Source organism: Plectropomus leopardus, chromosome 6 (assembly GCF_026936395.1).
Source record: "Plectropomus leopardus strain MGB_pleo_1.0 chromosome 6, ASM2693639v1, whole genome shotgun sequence".
NCBI lineage: Eukaryota > Metazoa > Chordata > Actinopteri > Perciformes > Serranidae > Plectropomus > Plectropomus leopardus.
Window position 1 is genome coordinate 9,073,136 of NC_142181.1, and position 22,640 is coordinate 9,095,775.

At 40.0% G+C, this 22,640-nt stretch overlaps 1 protein-coding gene across 3 annotated transcripts in view; it reads left to right on the plus strand.

Annotated features, from left to right (window-relative positions):
- Positions 1–22,640, plus strand: part of ankrd13b (ankyrin repeat domain 13B) — a 49,925-nt gene that overhangs the window by 15,783 nt on the left and 11,502 nt on the right. For all 3 annotated transcript variants that reach the window (XM_088078631.1, XM_042487305.2, XM_088078632.1), the window contains 8 exons: positions 4,834–4,969; positions 8,439–8,563; positions 9,603–9,648; positions 10,047–10,190; positions 12,181–12,421; positions 17,917–17,983; positions 19,232–19,313; positions 22,404–22,468. In XM_088078631.1, the coding sequence (XP_087934757.1) occupies positions 4,834–4,969; positions 8,439–8,563; positions 9,603–9,648; positions 10,047–10,190; positions 12,181–12,421; positions 17,917–17,983; positions 19,232–19,313; positions 22,404–22,468 (906 nt within the window). The remainder of the gene's footprint in view (positions 1–4,833; positions 4,970–8,438; positions 8,564–9,602; positions 9,649–10,046; positions 10,191–12,180; positions 12,422–17,916; positions 17,984–19,231; positions 19,314–22,403; positions 22,469–22,640) is intronic.

The window sequence follows — 22,640 nt, forward strand, 5'->3', positions numbered from 1 at the left end:
CTGAAGTGATAAAAAAAAAACTTGGCATTGTGTGTGTGTGCGTGTGTGTCTGTGCCACTGATGTTTTGCTTTTCACAACATTAAGATGCTCAGTGCATAGCTTAGCATGTCATTGTGTCACCATTCCTTACCCTATCTTTTAACCATCAATAACATTTTTAATGTTTTGAACTTTATTTAGAATTCACAGTGTAGCTCCCTGTGTGCTCTGCTGACTCTGACTGCTGTCTGTCACCATTTCCCAGCCATACTTTTGATGCAAATTGGACCAAATGAACCACAGCTAATTATTGAGGCTACAGAAGCTGACTTTTTGTAGAAATTGCTCGAAGGTATCATTACAGCAGATTTAACAAATAAATATGACTTTAGAAGGGAGAGGCTGCTATAGATCAAAGCCATGGTCCATACTGGGGATACCTGGCCCTTCAAAATGCCAGTTAAAGTTGAGAAAGTCATTGGTGAGATTATGAACGTGGCAGCCCTCGGTTAAGACAGTCTGTCCTTGAAAGAGGTTAAAAAAAATTAGGAATCTGGCATTTTTTAGATATCAAGCTGACATATACTCAATAACATTACAGGCTTCAATTTGACAGGCTTACTTAGAGTGATATGCAATGAACAGAGTGGATGGAGTAAATAATCCTGTGTGCCAGTCGTATAATTCATCACAGAGAGGCTAAGAAGACAGGTGATAGATATTCTCCTTTTCCTCCTTTTTTTCAATCATTCTTTTACCAAGGCAGGAGCTACATCAGGTGTATTTGAGCAGGGGGCAAAGCAGCTAAAGCAGCTACACTTCAGTGGATTGCTCTGTTGTTTCCCCGTCACCCCATGTTATATATTTCACACACTGTTTTCTGGCAGCATCCTGTACTCTCTCTGACCTGTCTCCCTCTCTTGTAATCATCTAACTGCTATCCTTTCTTGACTTTCTGTCTCTCCGTGTCTCCGTCCACCTTGCCACATGTTTCTGTTTAGCCTCGCCCTCATAAGCACTCCCCCCCTTTTTCTACTCCACACCTCCCTCCTCTCCAGCTCTCTGTGTGTCTCCATTCTGTGTTTCAGCCGTTCACCCTCAGCGCTCGGATCCAGAGTCATTGAAATCGAGTACAGCTTTAAAATAAGCTTAAACTGATAATCACAGACATTAGACACAGCCACTTAAAGCAGGAGCAATGGATGAAAGGACAGCTGTGAGACAGAACAAGTGCCATTAAAAGAGAAAAAATGAAAGAAGAGCCAAGTTGTTCATTTTCCTTTCTTTTCATTTTGTCTGTTTTCTCTCATCTATTTCTTTTAGCATCAGCTTTGTTCCAGTCTCTCTGTTCCACTCTTCTACGCCATTTGTATGCGCTTGCAACAATATGTGAATGGTTTCTCTCCAAAATAATATTTCAATTTGGGCGGCAAATGTTTTCCAAGGCTCACTAATAATATTGACTTGTGTTTTTTTTCCTTGCACAGTCTCTTTCTCTAGTAATGTTGAAATGATGGACACTTTACTTTTTTTTTCTTTTGACAGTTTGTCATACTTGTGCTGCCCAAGCACATGATCTGTGGAGTGTCCTTTGGGACACTGCCCGTGTTACACATGCACACACACAGCACAGAGCGTGGCTGTATTTGCATGTTACACCCTGTTCGTTATCCAGCACAGACACACAAACAAAGCTGACTGCTGTCTTTCTTCCCCTGCGTTGCTATGACGCTCCCTCCCTCTATTCCCCAGCCTCCACAGTTCCTGAGGGACTCCCCTGTGTTGTTGTTTCCTTCAGCTCCCCCTCTCTGCCTTCCTCCTCACTTCTAACTCTCTTTCTCCGTCTGTTCTCTTTCCTCACTCCTCCCTGTATCTTTGTTTGCCATAGCCATCACTTGTAACAGCAATCTGTCACTCTTTTCTTTTTCTCTCTTTCTCCATCTTTGCTTGTCTTACATGTCACAGTTGTTGCTGACAGGCAGTTTCTTTCACTAGAAATGTCTCTAAACACATTATTTCTGTCTGTCTTTTTCTCTCCTGGGATGCTTTTGAAAGAGCTGTGGAGACGAGAGAGCTTTTGAGTTAGTTAAAGATTGTACAGAGATAGTACCCATTAACACATTCAAACCATGATATCATGTTCTTATTATTGAGTTATGTCTAACGAAACTCAATCTAGTATGTACTTAAATATGCTAAAAGCCTGTGAGTGCACATGAGCATTGGTACATGTATCTCAGTGTCCGTATTTGCCAATATATGCTCGTTGTGCATTTCCCGTGTGGTTTCCCTCATTTCCCTTGCAAACAGCAGAAACAGACACCTGCACTAACAGAGTGATAACTGCTGAGTTTTTCTGGTTCTGCTCACAGTGTGTGTTTCTCTGAGCATAACGGTTAACCTATGTTGGACAGTAGCTGCCAGTCATTTTTATGAGGATATTATACTCTAAGCGCAGTAAACAGTCAGAGCAGCATTCTCATATTGAGTTGCTGAGTTGTTTGGTCTATTCTCAGTTGCTTAAAAACTCACCCTTAATACATTTCCTCCCCTGCCCCTGCACTGCTTTGTTTTAAGGAGTTATGTGGATCAATAAGGATTCAGTCCTCTTTTACTGAATTCACCTGCTCAGCCATATTTGTAATGCATCAGATTATTATCAACATGCTATAAAAACAAACAAAAACAACAACCTAGAACCCTCACACAGTTAAGCAAATAGTGTTGATTTTATTCCTAGAAAGAATGTCCCACAGCTTCCTAAAGGTCTTTTTTAAAGTGCTGATTCTGACTTGTACTACACTTATTTCCGAGAGTAATTCTTAATTAGATTTCAAGCCCACGACGGACTGTCAGAACTGACCTTGGATCAGCCTAGGTCTTGAATAATGGTGGCTGTCAGCATGTGTTTAATTGGATGGCAGATCTGAGATCAGTGCAGCACACTGCGGAGAGAGACAACATGAAAATAGTGGTGCATAGAATAGCCTGGGAGAGCAGAGAGAGGGGTGAGCAGTTTCATGCAGCGTTATACAGCCAGTGGTTGATAAAGGGAAACTATTTGTGTAGAGACATGATATCTCATCAGGTGTACAAGCACTACAGCCACTGTAGTAATAAATAGATTGTAAGTAGTCTGGGTGCTGTAGCTGTTTGAGACATTAATACTTGTAGGATTCTCAGTCTTAATGATCAATAGCAGCATGTTATCTTGTCGTCAACATGTATGTGAGATGCAACAAGACCTGCAATAGACAGATACTTTCCAACCTTGACTCAATATTCATTCCATTTTTCCCCTTGACATATTCAAGTCAGTAGTACTTTCTAAAAAAAAATATAAGCCCTTCTGATTCTGATTCAATACAATGTTGCTTTTTTTTTTCTCGGATGAGTGTTTGCTGAGACGATATAGATTTTATCTCTGTACACCAAATATGAAGCCTCAGCCAGCAATTAGCTGAGCAAAAAGGCTGAGGGAGGAAACAGTTTGCCTGTCTGTCATGTCAAAAGGTAAAATAATTAATCTGATTATCACTTTATTACTTTTGGAATCTGTGTTAAAAAAAAAAACAAGTAGTTGTGGTTTTACAGGGAGTTACATGCTACAATAATTTCACAAAACACTGCATCTGATCTACACTTAATGGTCTCTAAAGCCTATTTCCTACTGGAAACCACTTTCCCCTTTCCTACTGGAATCACTAATTTTGGTGGAAAAGCCTAAGAAACACCTTAAACTGTAGAGATGCTAGGCGGTGGATTTTCATTTCTTTGGACAAGCCACCTTTTTCTCCTTTCAGCCTTTATGCTAAGCAAAGTTAATTGTCTGCTAGCTCTAGCTCCTAAGTTGCAGACATCTTCTTATCTAATAGCCTACTAAGTAAGAGAGCAAACTGGCTCAAAATAAGAAAAAAAACAGCCTGACACAGCCCAATAACTCCCTTTTTATTTATTTGTTTAGTTTAAAGATGTTCCAAAAACCAGACCAAAAGATCAATTAGGTAGTCTTGTGAGCAACTAAAATAATCCATAGCTGTCTACCAAATGTCCTTTAATATGTCTGAGAGGGTTTTAAAAGCTCTCTGCAATTATTTCTTTATAATTTAGCATATCAGAGCATGATTGGTATCACAAATTAACATTAATGTAATATGGCTGAGAAATGAGGTCTTGTTGGCATGCTTCTAAATACATAGTGGAACTGAGAGCTTAAATGAAGCCTTAAGCATGAATTATGTTTTTTGTTCAGCAGTGTTGTTGTCAGACAGTTACATAATGTTTCGAAGGGGAAAAAATGAATTTTCAGTCATAAAGAGACTATAGGTTATATTTTGCTTAAGTGCATGGCAGATTGAGAACTGTGCTCCCTTTTTACTTTACCTGCTCATGTTTTCCAGCCACATATTCAAACTGACAGCCTTCTCTGAGCCTTTTTGAAAAATAACAAACAGAGCTGCTTAAAAAGCTCTGGGTGGAGAGCAGATAGTCCAGCTAATGTTAATCTGTTATTCCCAATCCATCCAAATAAGTGGGATACGGGAGTGTTGCGCCCAGCCATGTTTGAGTGGTGACAGATCAATTAGCACCTGTCACTGTCTCTCTTTCTGACTCTCTGACGCCATCTTCACACTTGTGTCTGTTAAGTTTTTCTATTTCTCCTTCTACCGTCTGCTTGAGATAGAAGAAAACTACAATGATACACAGTTAACCCCATTTTCCCCACCTCCTACTTCATTTCTCTCCGTCTGCTCCTCTTACATTTCTACATACTTTTCTCCCTCTCTTTTTCTTTCCCTTTTCTTCCTTATCTTTTTTTTTCTTACTCAACCTCCTCCTCTTTTTCCATCCAGGCTAATTTAGAGTCTCTGGACCCTCGTGGACGGACCCCTCTCCACCTGGCTGTCACTCTGGGCCACCTGGACTGTGCCAGGGTCCTGCTGCAGCACGGAGCTGACGTTAGCAAGGAGAACCGCAATGGATGGACTGGTGAGTGTGTGTGTGTGTGTGTGTGTGTGTGTGTGTGTGTGTGTGTGTGTGTGTGTGTGTGTGTGTGTGTGTGTGTGTGTCTGTGTCTGTGTGTGTGTCTGTGTGTGTGTGTGTGTGTGTCTGTGTGTGTGTGTCTGTGTGTGTCTGTGTGTGGAGAGGTATGATCCTTATAGTATGTACAATGTGCAGTGTACATAATACATTATAAGGTGTGTGGGGATTGGAGTGTGTTCTGTTTAGTTCACTAATAGACATATCAATGTCAAAGTAATTATGACACTGCGGTTTAATTCTAGTAAACGATGACACCATGGTGGAGACAACTGGTAGTTTCTATCTCACACCAGCTGTTAAAACTTATGACCACATTTTCTATGAATCTTTATGCCTTCTTTAGAGGATAAAAGTGTTAACTGATTTTCAACTCCTTTCATCGCAATGTAAAATCTAATTGTAATTGCAGTAGTAAAAAGAAGCCATTTTTAATGTGCCACACAGAAATACAAGACATTTCATACAATCTGGCCCAGAACCATTATTGTACAGTGTTCACATTTATTATCTCCACCAGGCATAAGTCTATAGGGAATCATGCCTTTGATCATGTGTGTGTGTGCCTGCAGCTAATCTCAAATAGGCCACTACTGGACCCATCAGCCTAATATGTTTTTGCACATTAATGACTGTGTGTGTCCTCTTGTGGTTGTGGAGAAAATTTTTGAAAAACCTGTTTTCTAGACTTTTTTTCATACTGTCATCAACTGATAACTCCTCGCTCCTCTTAGCTGGCTGGTAGAGGCCACAAGTGATCAACAAAATCACATAGCAAAAAATATTTCCGGCAATTTGCTAGGCTATAAAACAAGCCCCACCTGTTGAAGGCAGAGATCCATGGAAAAGTTAGGTCTCATTTTAAAACGAAACATCTTAAAATTTATTCTATAACTGATCCACTAAAGTTAGGAATGATACGAGATGAATAAATCCCCATTTTCATTATCTTTGCCGCCATCTTAACCATAATGTAGCCAGGAGGTTCAGTTAAGTGAGACTCATCTCTTCTTTGTCTATGAGGGAAAAGGGGAGGCAGGGAGGAGTTTTACTTCAATAATCCTGAGGTTTGTCTCCATATAGCCTGTCTGCTCCGGTTCAGTACTGAAACCACCTGCAGAAGCTCTTAAAATTAGACACGCTAATCCCTTTTAATCAATTTAAATATCTTCTGACTGACACAGAGCACAGCAAATGCATGTATTTTCTTTGAGTGATGTTGTCCCATGTGTTGATGTTTTTGACTATTTACTGATGTATGCAGTGGCTTTTGTGTGTTTTTGCTTTTAATGTGCATTTCAGTATCGGCCACATTTCTCATGTTTTGTCAATGTATACTGTGGTGTGCTTTTGATTTTAAACTGCATGTAGTGTAATCAGGGTGTCTTTGTAAAAGAAATCGTGCTTTCAATATCCTTCCCCGCTTAAATAAAGGTTGATAATTGCCCATTTTTCTTCTTAACAAAAGATTAAACTCAGGATCATGGCATAAAAAACACAGAAAAGTTGATTAACTTTAAGACAATTTAAATAATATCAAGAAAGTACGTGAAAAGTCCATATTACACTTACATCAATTCTCTCTTTATACTGCCTGGCATGGCTTGAATGAAAAAGAGAGTCAAAGGTCTGAAAGGTGGAGTTATATACTATCGAGGGGAGTGGTTTTGTCATAAGTGACAGCTGATGCTGTGATGCAGGTGAAGGACGGAGTTTTGATTTAACAACTACTGTATGCAGTGGTGTAGTTGAGAGTATGTGCAGATATAAGTAATATACCCACATCTTTTTCTGGCCATTTACAGTATGCCCACCTCTCTACTAAGAAAAAGTCATTGGAACATAGCTGCAACTTTGCACAAATTTGACATTTTTCATGATTAGGTGGGGAGAGGATAATAATGTTGTAAAATTTTGAACTAATGTTTTGTACTTTATTTAATAAAATTATGTCATTATTTATTCCACCTACCTGCCCAGGGACTATGGGTGTAAAATAGTAGCTTTGCTAAAAGCGGGTACAATGCATCTCTCCTTGCTTTATATAAGGTTAATGTTTCATTGTGCATTGTCCCTGTCTAAATAAAATTACATTACACTACATACAGGAGAGTATACCCACTTCCTCCTTGGTAGCCTACCCATCTTTTGAGAAGTACACCTGTCTCATCAACTACACCACGTCTGTTATGCACTCAAGTTGGACACACAGCCTGTCCAACACTCCCTGTTCCCCACCGCCATGCACTGACACGCTTTGTGGAGATTGGCCCTCTACTGAGTGCAGCTGATGTTCAAATGCTTCTTTTTGCTTCTTTTTTATAAAAAATGCTCCTCACGTGGCATCAGTCTGATCATGAAGACCTTCTCAAAGTGAAAAAGAGGCTCCTTGGTCTGTTCTATAATGTGTTTTATTTCAGAAAATGTTATACTTATGAAGAACATGAATGCATGTGTGCAGACCAGATGAGTTTAACATGCCAAGTGTGGCCTGCCATCTGCAGTAGCCCAGTGAAATAACAATCTTAAATTGTCTAAAAAATGTTGCGGCTATGGCCCCCTTGGTCACAATTAGAGGACTATGATAATACATAATGTATGATAAACAATATCACTGTATCGCAGAATGGTGCAACATTTCCCACTGGCTCTATTTTACATTTGTACTGATGAGTTTTGTGCGGTTGTGTCCTTTTGATTGTTTAAGAAAATGCAAAGCACTCATGATGCTTTTTTTTGCCACCTCTTTCTTAGTACAAGTGTCCTCTGCCAGACACCGCTCATCTGCTGGCACTGTGCAAATGTAATGTGGAGGACTGGCTATGGGAAACTAACGAAGCTTGAAATCAATTCATTTTTTTAACCATGAAATTGTATTGGCTGGTTTAACAACCTTTGTTGTGAGTCACATCTCTTCACCCTCACCTTTGGGTTTGTTTCTACCGTCATTCCTGTCTAAACTTCTGTGTCACTGCATGTGACATCAGGCTATTTTGTCTAGATGATAGAATTAAGTGTCACAAAGTGAAAACTTTGTCATCAGTGTTGCTGGAAGTCTGTGGTTACAGAGTGTCATAAAGTAATCCTCTTTTTTTCCTAATCTGATTACTGCGTCTTGTCAGCAGTTGAAATAGCATGTACAGTAGATTGTCTCAGCTGTGTGTGTAAGCCTTTACTCACATGTTTGCTGTTAAACGAAGAGAGAGGAAATTGTCATATAATTGTTCAACAGCCTGTAAGTGGCGGCTTGATGAATGATGGGCAAGCCGCAGTAATTGGTGGTACCAGTTTTTCCTTTGGCCTACTTCAGTTTCGGCAATTCCAGCTGCCCCCCCGTTAAATTGCTCACTTACATAAATTTTAGATGAGGTCTGAGTGATTGGCTCTGTTTTACTCTCCGTCTCGCTCTCTCTTTCAGTTCTTCAGGAGGCGGTGAGTACAAGAGATCCGGAGTTGGTGCGTCTCGTGCTTCGTTACCGTGACTACCAGAGGACTGCCAAGAGACTGGCGGGCATCCCCGTCCTGCTGGAGCGTCTGCGCCAAGTGGGATTTCACACAAACACACACACACAAATATACTGTGATTCACACATGGAAAAAGATACTCCCATGACCACACACACCTACATAGGCACAAACAACCATGTATGTTGAAGCACAGATGTAAATATAATTTCAAGCATGAACCAAAACACACACAAACTACGAAGGCACATCAGGGGATTTGTGAGCAGAGATGCATTCATTTGAAATGTAGATGAATCCTTTTGATATTTACATTTTTTGTTTTAGGATTAAACATTCTTGGTTTTCTTTGAAGGTATTAATAACTTTGTTTATTACCCAACAAGGGAAATACACTTAAATAATATGTTTCCATGTTGCAAAACTCTCTGTCTCTGTGTAATTTGAGTCAACGCCTCCCTCTAAAAGGGTAAGGAGGGGGGTGCTTAAAGGCACAACAGCAGCAATGGACAAGGTGACAGAGCCTGAAGGTGGATGGTTATGATCCTGAGAGGAAAGCGCTGAGGTGCAGCAGATCGTGCTGCAGCAGTCGAGCTGCAGAGAACAGTGGCAGAGATGCAGGGGACTGCCTTCACACAGTCTGTCTCCCTGTGTATCTGCTCCAGCTGGCTTCCCGATACACACACACACACACACACACACAAACACACACTCATTTTAGCACATGGTAGACACAACACCCTCACACTTTGACAACGAGTGCTCGCACTTAAGCACACACACTCACAAACATTGTGCACCGTTCTTCATCTGCTCCCATCCACATCAATCTCCCCTCCGTCTCTCCATCCATCACTTCTATTATTAACCCCCACACACACACAGACGCACAACTACTTCTCTGTGCCAGCCCTCCATCTTTGGAACAGACAATGAAGCAGCATCACTGCAGTTCTTTTTCTTCACTTTGCGATTCTTCTCTTTCTCCATCTATCCATCTTTAAATTCATCACCCTCCATCTCTCCAACTCCCTCTCTCTCTCTATTTTGCTCTTTATCAGTGCCTGTAGCTTTCTCATTTCTCTGGTTCCTTCTCTCTTTGCCTCTTTCTGTCCAGGCCCAGGACTTCTATGTGGAAATGAAATGGGAGTTTACCAGCTGGGGTGAGTCCAGTCTTTGCTTCATTACAGTCAGTAAAACAGTCCAGTCCCGACCAGTCAGAATTAATCATGTTATCATCTCCCTCTGGGGTTGGAGATGCCTGTTTCTTCCTGTTCTACTGGGCAATGATACTCACACACTTCTGGAACTGCAAAATGTATGCATGACTTTGGTTGTAGAGTTAAACAGCTTGTGTTTTATCATCTTAAATACTTCACAAAACCACGTCTGGATGTAATTTCAGTATTAATCTCTGGCAGATTTAATCTTATGTTTTTGCATGCAGTATGGATTAATTAGAGTACTGAGTCCACGAACTGCCAACATGAATCAACTGAAATGCCATACCAATTAGAAATGACACAGTTTAAATTGAAAGTGCATCTATGTTTGTCTTTAGTGCCCCTGGTGTCTCGTATCTGCCCCAGTGACACCTACAGAGTTTGGAAGAGTGGTCAGTGTCTCCGCGTTGACACCACCCTGATGGGCTTCGAGCAGATGACCTGGCAGAGAGGAAAACGGAGCTTCATTTTCAGGGGACAAGGTCAGAGGTCAATCTCACTGTCCTATTTACTGGACTTACTGTGTGTGAATGTTTGAGAGAGTGTGTGTTGTTTTAGGATATATTTATTCATAAAGCCCTTGTACTACTCATAAAGTACTGAAAATGGTACAACAAATATAAAGATGTACACAGTTTTAAAGGGATTATTAGGCATTTTGGGAAATACACTTAATTTTCTTGCCAAGAGTTAGATAAGAAGACTTAAGTAACTGCGTCCAACAAAGAAATGGTCTAGTCTTTCTGGACTGGCTGCTGGCATTAGCTTATAATACATGCATGAGAGTATCATTAATCTCCTCATCTAACTTCCTAGTGAGAAAGTTATCTGCATATCTCCCCAAAATATTCTTTTGAGATATAAGGCCAAATTGTGCATTGACTTGTAAATACAATGTAAGCACGTTTCATTCCTTTTTTTCTTCACTGGGTCACTTAATCCCCTTTTCTAGTCACTTTCTTTCTTCCTCTTTCTATGTGCATTCAGTCCAATGAATTAACTCTGCTTCAAACACTGAAAATGTATGTATGTGATATCAAAGGTCTAATGTCTGTATTGAAAAATTGAGCAGAAAGATTATGATCACAGTTCAGAGATCTGCACAGGTCCAGTTTTACAAACCTGCACCCACCAGCACCTGCAAAGATCAGTGCTGTAACCAACCATTACCTGCAATTACAAATTAGTAAGAACCAGCCCCTTAACCATTAGGCAAGGCTGCTTTTTTTGTATAGCACATTTCATACAACAGGGCAATTTAAAGTGCTTTACAGAGCAAAAAATAAAGGATACAGATTTGCATTAAAAGAGTAAAGAGATAAAATGTAAAAGGTAAAATTAATAACTAAATGATTTTACGTTTTTAAAATAAAAGTAACACATGAATTGTTGCTGTGTCTGTTGATGACTTCAGAGAAAAATGACTGCCTTGCACTTTTCAAGATCAAATTGTTAAGGTGTAATTTTTCTTTATATATTTCAAAATGAATGTGGAGCTTTGATTTATGTCATTTTCGTTCTGCTTTCCAGCACTTCGTTAATATAAGTCATGCAACCCAACACATTATTTTACATGCAGGCTACACAGTCACTAACTTTACAGTGGATTATTTTTACAGTTGAAACAGGTAACATAAATACAAATCATAGCCTATGTAGAAGAATCCCTATTTTGCCACTCACTATTAAGGTTACTGTGCAGAAAAATTCTATCACGCAAGGTCCCTGGTTTGAGATAGTTTCTATGTTCCTATATTACAAATCCAGCTGAGGAAATGTCTCTTTCACTGGCTGCACTGGGTGTGCGCTGGTTGTGTTGTAGACTTTCACAAAAAAAAATCCTTGCAGTTGATTGGGTTTAATAATATTAGCTGATTTAGATTTTAAAAATACAGCAAAGTCATTTTGATCTCTGACTTATCCAGAAAAAAAAAACATTTTTCCTCTCACCCACTGACTTCCCACTTTAAGTGCAATTTTACCTGTGCCTGTACCCATAAATTTTATATGAACATATTTTGAACCCATTACACAACTTTTTTGTTAGCTATCCAAGCCAGTGCAAGACTCTTGTCACTGTTATTATTGTGGAATATTGTAGAAATTAGCAGTACTTTAACACATTCCAGTATTTATCATTCATGCACAAAGATAATGTGAGATGGAGCATTTATTCACAGAGACTGGTTCAGGTGTGGCTATACCTTTCCAGGAGGATCCTCTCTCTTCCTGTCTCTTTGTAGCCTCATTGTTTAACTTAGGCAACTTTCCATGGCTTCTCTCTGCATTATTACACCAGTTCTTTAATTTTTATATTTATTCTCACCACTCTGAAATATTCCTCTTCCTCCCCTGCATTTTTCTAGTCTCTAAAAGTGCCACAGTAGCATGTTGGTATTACTTTCCCACTGTCAATTTCCCTAACATTGCCTGCATTTTGCTCTTCTTGTCTGTCACCCTCTTGCCTCTCAGACTCCAGCGCAGAGGTGATGGAGGTCGACCATGACAGGCAGCTGGTGTTTTGCGAGACCTTGTGCGTCTCGTCTCTCACGGCGCTCTCACCTGGTCGAGGGAATGGTGCCGCCTGCAGCAGCAACGCTGCCAGTTTGGGCCTTCTGGGGGCGATCCAGCCCAGTGATGAGCAAGTAGCAGCCAGGCTGTCTGCCCCCGTGGTGACCACTCAGCTGGACACCCGCAATATCGCCTTTGAGAGGTCAGACACAATACTAACATAAACATAATATTATAGAAACAATCCGAGACATACAATGTAGTCTACTTTATGATGTACAGTAAGAGGCACAAAATACTTAATACACAGCTGTTCTTGATGTACTCTGCATCCAGCTTTTGTCATTTTGGTTAAGCAAACTTAGATGGTGTAATGTGACAATTTACAATGCAGCTGAAACAGAAAATCAAGTACAAAATCTAAGACGTGTAGAATACACATTGGGATTTTGTATAACATCCCTCAGAATCCAAGAAACACGGGCTTCTTTCTCTCACCATTTTGCAACCATGTTCAACAATCATCCAGGACAAAATCATCCGCAGAACAAGCATGATAATCATTTTCTCCACCAACAGTAGCCTCTGTACAACACATTGCAATTCAGCCTCAGGACATGTTCTGCTCTGAGTGCTTCCTTTTTTTCCTTCCCGAGTGGAAAAAAATCACTCTTTTGTTGTTGAATTTCTGTCACTCTTTCACTGTTGCTGTCTCCTACACTACAACCCACAGCCGAGTGGAACAAGTTCAGGCACGTTCTCTGGTGGCTGTCAAAATGCATTTCACAAAATGTAGAAAAAAACACTAACAGAAGTGTAGCAGTAGTGGAGGAAGTGGAGACAACAAGAGAGTTCATTGAACACAACTCATATTACTGATATAATCTACAACAGAGCAGAGGAGAAATATTCCTGTAAAGAAAGTGCATTAAAAGTCTGAGTTAATTCTAAAACCCTGTTGCAGTTTGAAGTGATACTGTGTAGCCTTTAAAGTAAAAAAGTAACACAATTGTTCTATTAAAAATGAAAAGTTCACTTCATAATCATTTCAACATAATCAGGGGCTTTGTTGCCATAGGCACAATGAGCTTATGGTGGCTATTTTTCCAAAAAGTTTAGAAAGATATTGCTGTGTAACTGACTTCACTCAGTTTCCCAAGCCCTGGCTCACAATGTTGATGGATGGTGCAATATACAACACTCATAATATTAATTTTGTAGCACACTCTTATTATTTATGTCCTCTCTGTATTGTCACTGCTCTGCAGTGTGCGCTACCTGGGCTTGGCATATGCCTAAGAGAGGTGCTCTTGTTTTCCCATTTTCTAGGATAGCAAAGGCATGACATGCCCTGTTCTTCCTCTGATTGGTCAGTGGTTATTGCAATTGTTGGTTGGATCGGTTAGGTTTAGGAAAGAGGGGTGTGATCGATTACGGTTAGGGTAAGAATGTCAGGGTACGTCAATCAGAGGCAAACTGAGGCAGAGTGGGGTGAGTCATTCCTTTGCTATCCTAGGAAACATTAATAACCCTCTGGTTCCTTGCTAGGTCGCCTAGGTAAATATCTTAGGAAATCTGCATTTCCTAAGATAGTGAAGGAATTACCTACCCTACTCTCCCTTTGACTGCCCAGTGCCCACTGCTTTTTGTGGTTGGATTGGTTTAGACAAGATAATATGTTTGGTTAGGGTTGGGGTAAGAATGTCAGGGTTATCCAGTCAGAGACAGAGTTAAGCAGAATAATACTGGCCAATCCTTCACTATTCAAGGAAATGCTAATTCACATCCCAGCTAACTCAGTAACACCAGCTGGGTGTATGTTTTTATTTTGACATTCTAGTGCTTAAAATAAGGCCTCACCCTGAAGTAAATGTTTTACTGCCATACCCCTTGTATCTAGTTAAAAATAACTCAAACAATAAGTTGCTTATCAAGACAAGGCAAACAACATGTACTTGAATTGAGTCTACTTAATCTTACTTAGAAAGCATAAGATAAGCCATTTATACTAAAAACAAGACCAATGAGAGTCTAAATACAAGATTACACTTGGTTAGATCTGCAGTTTTTGCAGTGTGTTTGCTCTGTCAGCACTGTTGCTTATGTCGGCATTGCTAGCTGTCATTTTGGCTAAGCCAACTTTGCTTGTGACATCCGAAGTGAGAGCAGTTTAATGAAAGTGAGAAATAACTTCTGTATCCTCCCCGAGATTTGGATCAGCTCCAAAATTTAATGGGTTCTTCTTTGGCGCTCTCTACAGCCTTTCACTGTGTTTCATGTAAATTAGGCCAACTGGTTTTGTGTAGTCCTGCTAACAACCAACAGACTATCAAACAGCACTGAAAACATGATCTCCTGACCAGAGGTTATCATTATCTTGTAACTCCTGTGGCCATATAAGCCACTGGTCAACAAAAGTTACGCTGGCTCATATTAAGTCATTGCATTTTTGCATTATAATCTCACCAAAAATACTCCATTCTTGACCTTCCATTTCCATAACCCAAATGGCTAAACTTCAAAAAAACAAAAACAAACAAACAGGAGCGTCAGGAGTAAGTTTGATGTGGAGGTAGGGAGGCACAAATTATCTTCAGGCTCAGGCCACTTCAAAAAAGTAAGTTGCACTCAGACATGGAGAGGCAGGCAGCAGAGTGAATAGACATGGAAGAGGGAGACAAGACATAAGCTGACTAGGAGGAGAATGGAGAAGAGGGATGGAAGAAAATTAGATGAGCAGGTGGCTTGTGTGCAGTCAATTAAGGAGCTTTTTATTACAATAATGGTACAGTTATACAGCTCGGTTCCACATAAAAGGACATGGACGAAGACATGAACAGTAGAGAAGAGGAGGAGATAAAGGAGGGACAGGAACATAGAGGATAAAAATAAACTATCTAATTCTTGTCAGGTGATGGGAAAAGACTGATGTGAAAAACAGGGATGATAGAACATGGAGAGTTTTGGACAGAGAGGGATAAGGGATAAATGGTAAAGAGAAGGATGAAAGAAAAAGGATGGAGGAAGATAGGAAAAGGGATGGGACAGAGAGAGATGAGGGGGAGTAGACATAATGCAGAGGGAAACAGGGAGAGAAAGATAAATGTGACATAAGGATGTGGGGGACAAAAGTACAATACAGACACCAAAATAGGGGGAGTTGATGGTTTGGAAGGCAGGAGGAGAAAAGGGAGAAAAATAGACTGCGTTGAGACAAAATGACAGATAGGTGAATCATGGAAAGAGATGCAGAGACAGGAAGTGAATGTTAACAGGTAAAAAGCGAGAAGACAGAGAGGGGAGTTAGGGAGAGAAGTGAGCAGGGGGAGGTGGGTAATCATCTCCCTGTCAGACTTGTACCTCAGTGTCACCTCTGTGCATTTTCCCTGGTCAGCACTCCTGTCTACATGCCAATAATCTATTTATGATGCTTTAGAGCAAACCACTTTGTCAAGCACTACCGACAGGACATCCACCTCTGGACTTAATACGTCTTCACGCAGCCATGCACAAAAACTACAACACTGCAGTTTTGCTTTTTTGGGGCTTGGATAACAAGTGTAAAGTTTACTGAATGCCCAGTAATTGAGCTCTGATATAACATCAGAATTCAGACAGGTTCATAACTTTGTTTGACATCGGATAGTGTGGCAGACCGATTTTGCATTGTGCTAGAGAGTCATGAAATTGCACTGGACTTGGTCTTAATGGTTTCCAGCATTTTCTAGCCAGTGAGCTACTGTGGTGACCCAGTAAATACTCTTTTTGTATGGGGAACAAGTCCAAAACGTATTTCAGCACTAGATTTAAAATAATAAAAATAGCCAACCAATTAATTTACCAATTAAAAGAGAGGAAGGAAAGCTGGCTAATTGTTAGGGTTAATGTATGTGAATAGATGATTGAATTTGGGAACATAGTATCCTGGGAATAAAGGGCTCTAGGAACAAGGAAAATGGACATTAGGAACATAGGACCTTGGTAACATAGTGCCCTCCAAACATAGGACCTTGAGAACATAAGACCTTGGTAACACATGACCCTGGGAATATAGGACATTGGGAACACATGACTTTGGGATAACAGGACCTTGGCAACATAGGATGCTGGAAATATAAGGCATTAGGACCTTGGGAACATTGTACATTGTGAACACAGAGCCCTTGGAACATAGGATATTGGGAATATAGGACTTTGGGAACATAGATTATCCCAATAACGAGTCCTAAAACCTGAAACTAAGATAGTATTCCAGCACCTCAGGTTCCTTTGTCAGTGTTGTTTTTTAGACTGGTTTTTGGTTAGAAGCCTTAAATAAGGTCTGTGGTTAACACAAGCTGAAAAGAGACCATGCTTTGTTCTATGTCAAAAAGTATGTCAGTAAATATGCTTCCCACAAACTTTGAAGCTTTTGTTTCTTTAAAAAGGTCTGTGACCGTAGTGTAGTTCATTTTAGCCTAGCATTAGTTTTTTTCTTCTGGGAATTACATTTAGGCTTCAAAAATCCAGAAAGTGGAAAGTGTTATCTCGCTGAACAAAACATGTAAATGTCATAAATGTTTGTTTACCACATAGATTTTTCTCTACAAAGATCCAAAATCCAATGGAAAAATTTCATAGGCTTTTTGCCGAGAAAACCGGGAGAAGGTTCTGAGTCAGGCTGCAGAAAATATCAACCCTGAGGCTCTCTATGGAACCTTGGGAACGTAGGACCTAATTAATGTAGGACCCTGGGAACATAGATACACTCCCTAAGGCTCTACAGTCATGCAAGTGGCTCTGAGATGTTGCACTTAGGCAAAGCTGTGCTTTCACCAAATGCATCTCAATATTTAGCAGGTCAGTTTTTTCATCATCACCAAATCAGTTCAGTGTGTTTGCTGCTAACATTTGCTTATTAGCACAAAAACAAAAGCCAGTGAAGCTGATGGAAATGTAATAAGTTTTGCAGGTATTTGGTCGTGTCATTGCTAAAGTGGGGGCACAGGGATACAACACTGACATAATGTCATACTGTGTGGTGCAGTGAAGATGTGACTGACAATGTTGCAAGGGCATCATGAAATTATTTTGCATCCACCCAGGGAATTTTCCTTTAGCTATGGGAACTGCCATAAACCAAAGTATTTGATACATTTGAAATTTTACCGCATGAAATGCTAGATGAAATGTTTCACTGGCTGACTTTTCCATCCCTAGAGCCACACCACTAGCATGGCTGAAAATCACCTAAAACCTTTCTTCTAAAATTGTTACATGATCAAAATATCTTTGAAAATACCTGATATAATTTCAAAGATACAATGACCTTAGAAACATAAAGGCTAATATGGAAAAATCAACCCAAAAACTCACTTTCTGCAGTTTGGTCCTGAAGGAGCACCTTATGTGAATAGATCATGGAGATGGGATATGCCTCACTAACTTCTGGGCAGACTTTCTAATTGCACTCTGAATTGTTGATCTTCGCTGACAACAAACAAGGACGATGGCTGCAATGTTTTCAGGCTGTAGATTATCGAGAAACCCAGAGTCTGTGACTTCCAATCTAATCTGTATTTATGATTTCCTCCCAGATATATATCTTTAGATTGCTTGGTACGGGCAAAGCTACACTGACTGTGATTGCAACAGTGTGTTACCTGGGGGTCAAGACTCTAGAGAACTGATGTTGGATGTGTTGAATCTCTTTTGCAGGAACAAGACGGGTATACTCGGGTGGAGGAGTGAGAAGACTGAGACAGTGAATGGATATGAAGCCAAGGTAGGGCAAAGGCTGCTTTGACAGCTCACTGATCTCTCACATTGTCCAGAGAAACCACCGCTGTCACAGCTCAGTTTTATAGTTACTGAAAGTTCACTTTACTTGAAGAGTGTAATTTCCAGAGAGAATTAATCCCAAAGTTATTTTAAAACATCTTGAGGACATAACCTTTAAATAATGATAGATGGATTTCTGAGACCTGAATTCTTGACCTTCAAATGGGGACTATTTATCATCATCTAAAAGAACCAGATGGCCCATCAAAATAAGTAAAAATAAAAAACAAGCAAAACAAGTCTATCTGTCGCACAGACACACATTACCTTGACCCCATTTGTTTTGTTGACCCCCGGGAGGGATCGATGGGAGACAAGTGTCAGACACCCTGGACCATCTGTCACTAGTGGTTTAAAAGCACTTCAGACAGGCTCGACAGTAAAATACTGCTGCCTGAAAAGCATCTATTTTCTGCATCATTGATTTAGAGTTACAAACGTAAACAGACAACTCCTGTTGAGCTGCTCTCTTACTGGATGCTTTTTAGCTTTTCCTTTCACTCATACGCTGTCCAGTGTAAACTCAGAATCAGCAGCCTACTCAATTTTTAATCAGTATTTCCTTTCTGCGGTCACAAGTAAGGAATTCCAGTGTTCTGCTATGATCTGTAGTTTGGAGAAGTTGACCTGTATTAAGCAGAGACGAGACAAGGGGTTTTATGTTATGTAAAAAAAAACAAAAGATAAAAATTGTTTTCTCTTATTCTGAAAAACAATAACAATGTCTCACTGTGGTTTCCACTGTACTTCTGTTCAGGGTTCTTAGAGACATGGTTATAAATCATGGTTTAATACAATGGATTTTTTTCTGCTCCATATCTGTGATCAGTGTTGATGTTATGTGTTGTATAGCAATGTTACTTCTCAATCACAATAAATCTGTTTGGATTTCAGTTATTCAAGTTTGTTGATAAGAAGTCTGACAGGGAACTGGGACTTATCTGGGGTCTAATTGACCGAGTTTGCATCACTATGTAGGATAACATACTGTATATTTCCAGTAAGGGTAGGATTATTTGGCAAACACGGAACACACTATTTTTGTTAGCATCCATATAACAAAGGAAACTCCTTATTTGGTATAATTATGATGTTTTATGCTCATTTCTGTACTTTGTCACATTCACCTTATCTGCGCTTATTATTCATACAGCAGTGGGGCCCCACAGCTAATTGTCTCCTCCTCTCTCAGGTGTACGCAGCATCCAATGTGGAGCTGATCACCAGGACCAGAACTGACCATCTGTCAGACCAGAACAAGAACAAGACAAAAGGTAAATCATTGTATCTTGTCAAACGTACTTCTGTGCCTTAGACATCATCACCTCTAAGGCCGTCAAGGTGATCTTTATGTGCAGGTGCGTTGCAGCTGCAGCAGCTGAATTTCTCCATTATCCCCTCTGTAACCCTCAGCCCAAGTGCTACCATGCCATGTCTGATAAAAGAGGCACTGATGATGAGTAATCCCTCTCACCTTAGTTCGATGAGATCACCCCGAAGCTTTGGCTAACAGCCTGTAACGTTTGCTCGACGGCTCGTTTTCTGGTTCACATCATAAATCAAACGGGATTAGTAGGTTTCTCTTCCTGGACTATTGCTGTCAGCAAGGATCAACCATCACATGCTCCTCCGAGAGCTCCACTCTCCCTGGTCACAATCCCCATCTGCACTCTGCTAATATGAGAAGGGAAGTGTTCTTGGAAGCATTATACGGAATAGAAGGTAAAAGGTAGATTTATTAGTCATTTTTTAAATAAAGTTTAAAAAAAATGAAACTACATTTGTCCTTGGTCCTGCAACATCATAGGAGTTGAGGGATGAGTTGATTAAAATCAGCAGCTACTATGAAGACTCCATACAGTTGTTTAGGCATGTTGCTGCTGGTGGCATTGTTAAATTCCTGTAATGCATTTTTTGAATTTGCATCAGTCTTGTGTCCTTATGACTCCCAACAAGGTCAACTCATCAAGTGCACCAGCTTGATCTAAGATGTTAGGGGTCAACCATGTCTCTGTGAAGACGTGCACGGAGCAGTCCCTGATCTCCCGTTGCGGATTGAGCCTCAATCACATCTCATCCACATTATTCTCCTGTGACCGGACATTAGCCTGAAAAAGGCTTGGTAGAGGAACAGCTCTTAGTCCAAGTTGGGTCAGCCTGATGCTGGCTCTCCTCCCTCTCTTTGTCTGGCGCTTTCGAGAGTGACTCACTGTTTGCCTTTCCCTTGTGCTACTTATCATCATTTTGTCAACAACGTAAAAAAAATCTTAGCATCAAGAGAGACACATACTGTATCTTGAGTCGAGCAGCAGCTGCAGACAGATCAGCCGGCTGAAGGTCAAAATGTGGACATTTGTCTTATAAACCACAACGCGACATGACACCACCCTCATTAAAACTAATTGATGGGCCTTTGCATTTTTTTCAGCGCTCATTCAGTTTCTGGTTGGTGAGGACAACCACAGCATCAGTTCTGTCACAAAGTACAAGTCACACACTAACAAGCTGGTCATGTTTTCTTTGCTGCGCACATCTCTCTCATATCTAAATCAGCAGCAGCTGCTGTTATTCTGGTGCCACTTTAAAAACAAAGGGCTCCTTCACTGTGTGATAAATCTCACTTTCTCATTCAGCTCTTTGCTGAGTGATGGCATCCTATACAAACTCATTATTTTCTGCAAAAAAATCTGCAATTATGTGAGTTATCTCACACAAGACACTTGTGGAATTGTGTTTTCTTTGTGCTTTTCCAACTACTTTTTAAACTGGACAGGGCTCAAGTGATGGCATGTGCCAAACAGGATGTTGCGGCACATGAATGAAAATGCGACGATTGTGGTTGTTGGTCACTTTTAATCAAATCTGGTCCAGACACACTCACACAGTCCTAATGAAGCAGATTAACTGAGTCTTTGAGTGTTAGATATTTGATTAAAGATACTTAAAATGTTTTTGAGCTTTGATTGATGCTTTTTTTAGTGATGAATTCTCAGTGTCATGGAAAAAAACAATTTGATTTGTTTTTAATTTGAGAATTTAAAGCCCCCCTCCACTCAAAAAGGTTTTTTTCTTATTTGATATTTGAGCTTTGCTCAAATTATTTATTTGCATAGGGTAATTCTAAAAGCCATTTTTCACATAAACTTTCAAAGGAAAGAAGTTTCTTTGTGATCACCCGAAATCTGAGTTTCATACCTGTACGTATGACGTATTGAAAACTATTTGTGGTCTAACTGCTGCAAATCTTTTTTTTTTTTTTTTTTTTAGAATTTTCAGTTGGAGACATGTTTCCAACGGCTAAGCTTTTGAAATATTCATATTTTCCGTATATTTTAATGAGGAAGAAGGAAAAGATATCATTTTAAGAATCGTAAAATGGTAACTTTTTTGTGAAAAAAACAATATCTGACACAAATTATTATTCTAAGCAGAGCATGTGTTTGAAAACATGCCTGGAGGGCTCTTTAAAATCCAAAAAAGACAGTTTGACAGTCCCAAAAGGCTCTTCAGAGCGTTTGCCATTTTCGGAGTCGGTCTTTATCACATAGGTGTTTGATTATTTAACAAATGTCCTGTATTTTTTTAATGCATTTTCATTCTAATGGTGACAGCAACTTCCACCTGTTGCATTTGTGTTCATGTGCTTATTGTATAATAGTGTGTGCTTTCAGGTGGAGCAGACTGTAATATGATTTCAGCTGTAGAAATGTGACATTCAGGTCCTTGAGTTACAGTGAAGGCAGATATACTGATGGCATAGTATTAGTATCTTTAACTGTGACTTTTCATTTTTATAGAATTCATGTTGCAGCTCCAAGTGGACACAGCCGACTTTTAAACTCTTCCCTCCCTAGCATTTCCAAGGGGTATTATCGTTGGAGCCATTGTCACAAAGACAACCGGATCACTGTCTGTCTTCCTCTGAGTCTAGCAACTACCAACAACACAGGACCACTCTGCATTTTGTTTTTCACAGTTACTTTGGTTGTTCCACCATCTGCCATCTCTGCTACTGTAGCTACATAGAACTTAAACTGAAAATCTCTTATGGTTGTGTTCATTTCATACTGGCTCATGGTTGTTAATAAGACTACAGCATAAAATGCAATAAAATATCCTGAACAGAGCACTGTAGAGGAGAATGATATTACAGACACCACAGTGGAGATTAATGAGCCCATGTGTCATCATCTCTTGATAAACAAGCATCAACTGAATCCAGCTCTGGGTGCTCTGTCATGTACCAAAACTCAGGAGGTTTCTGAAGCTCTGAATAACAGGACAGTTTGAGTCAGTTTGTGAGTGTACATTGTGTAACTACATTCTCTCAGTGTAACTCATCACTGCTGTGTGTCTTCGAGCAGGTGGGAAGACTCCACTGCAGAACTTCCTTGGGATTGCTGAACAACACATGGGACCTAACAATGGGGTGAGTGGACAGTTTATTTTAGATTGTGTAACCTGAAATTCCACTTGTGGTGGTTTCATTTTTAAATGAGGGATTATTGTTTTTGTTCCAGGTGTTGAGGAGAGGTAATAAAAACTTTTCAAACTTAATCTAATACACCAAAAAAACATACTTGGTTGTGATGGGAACAAGG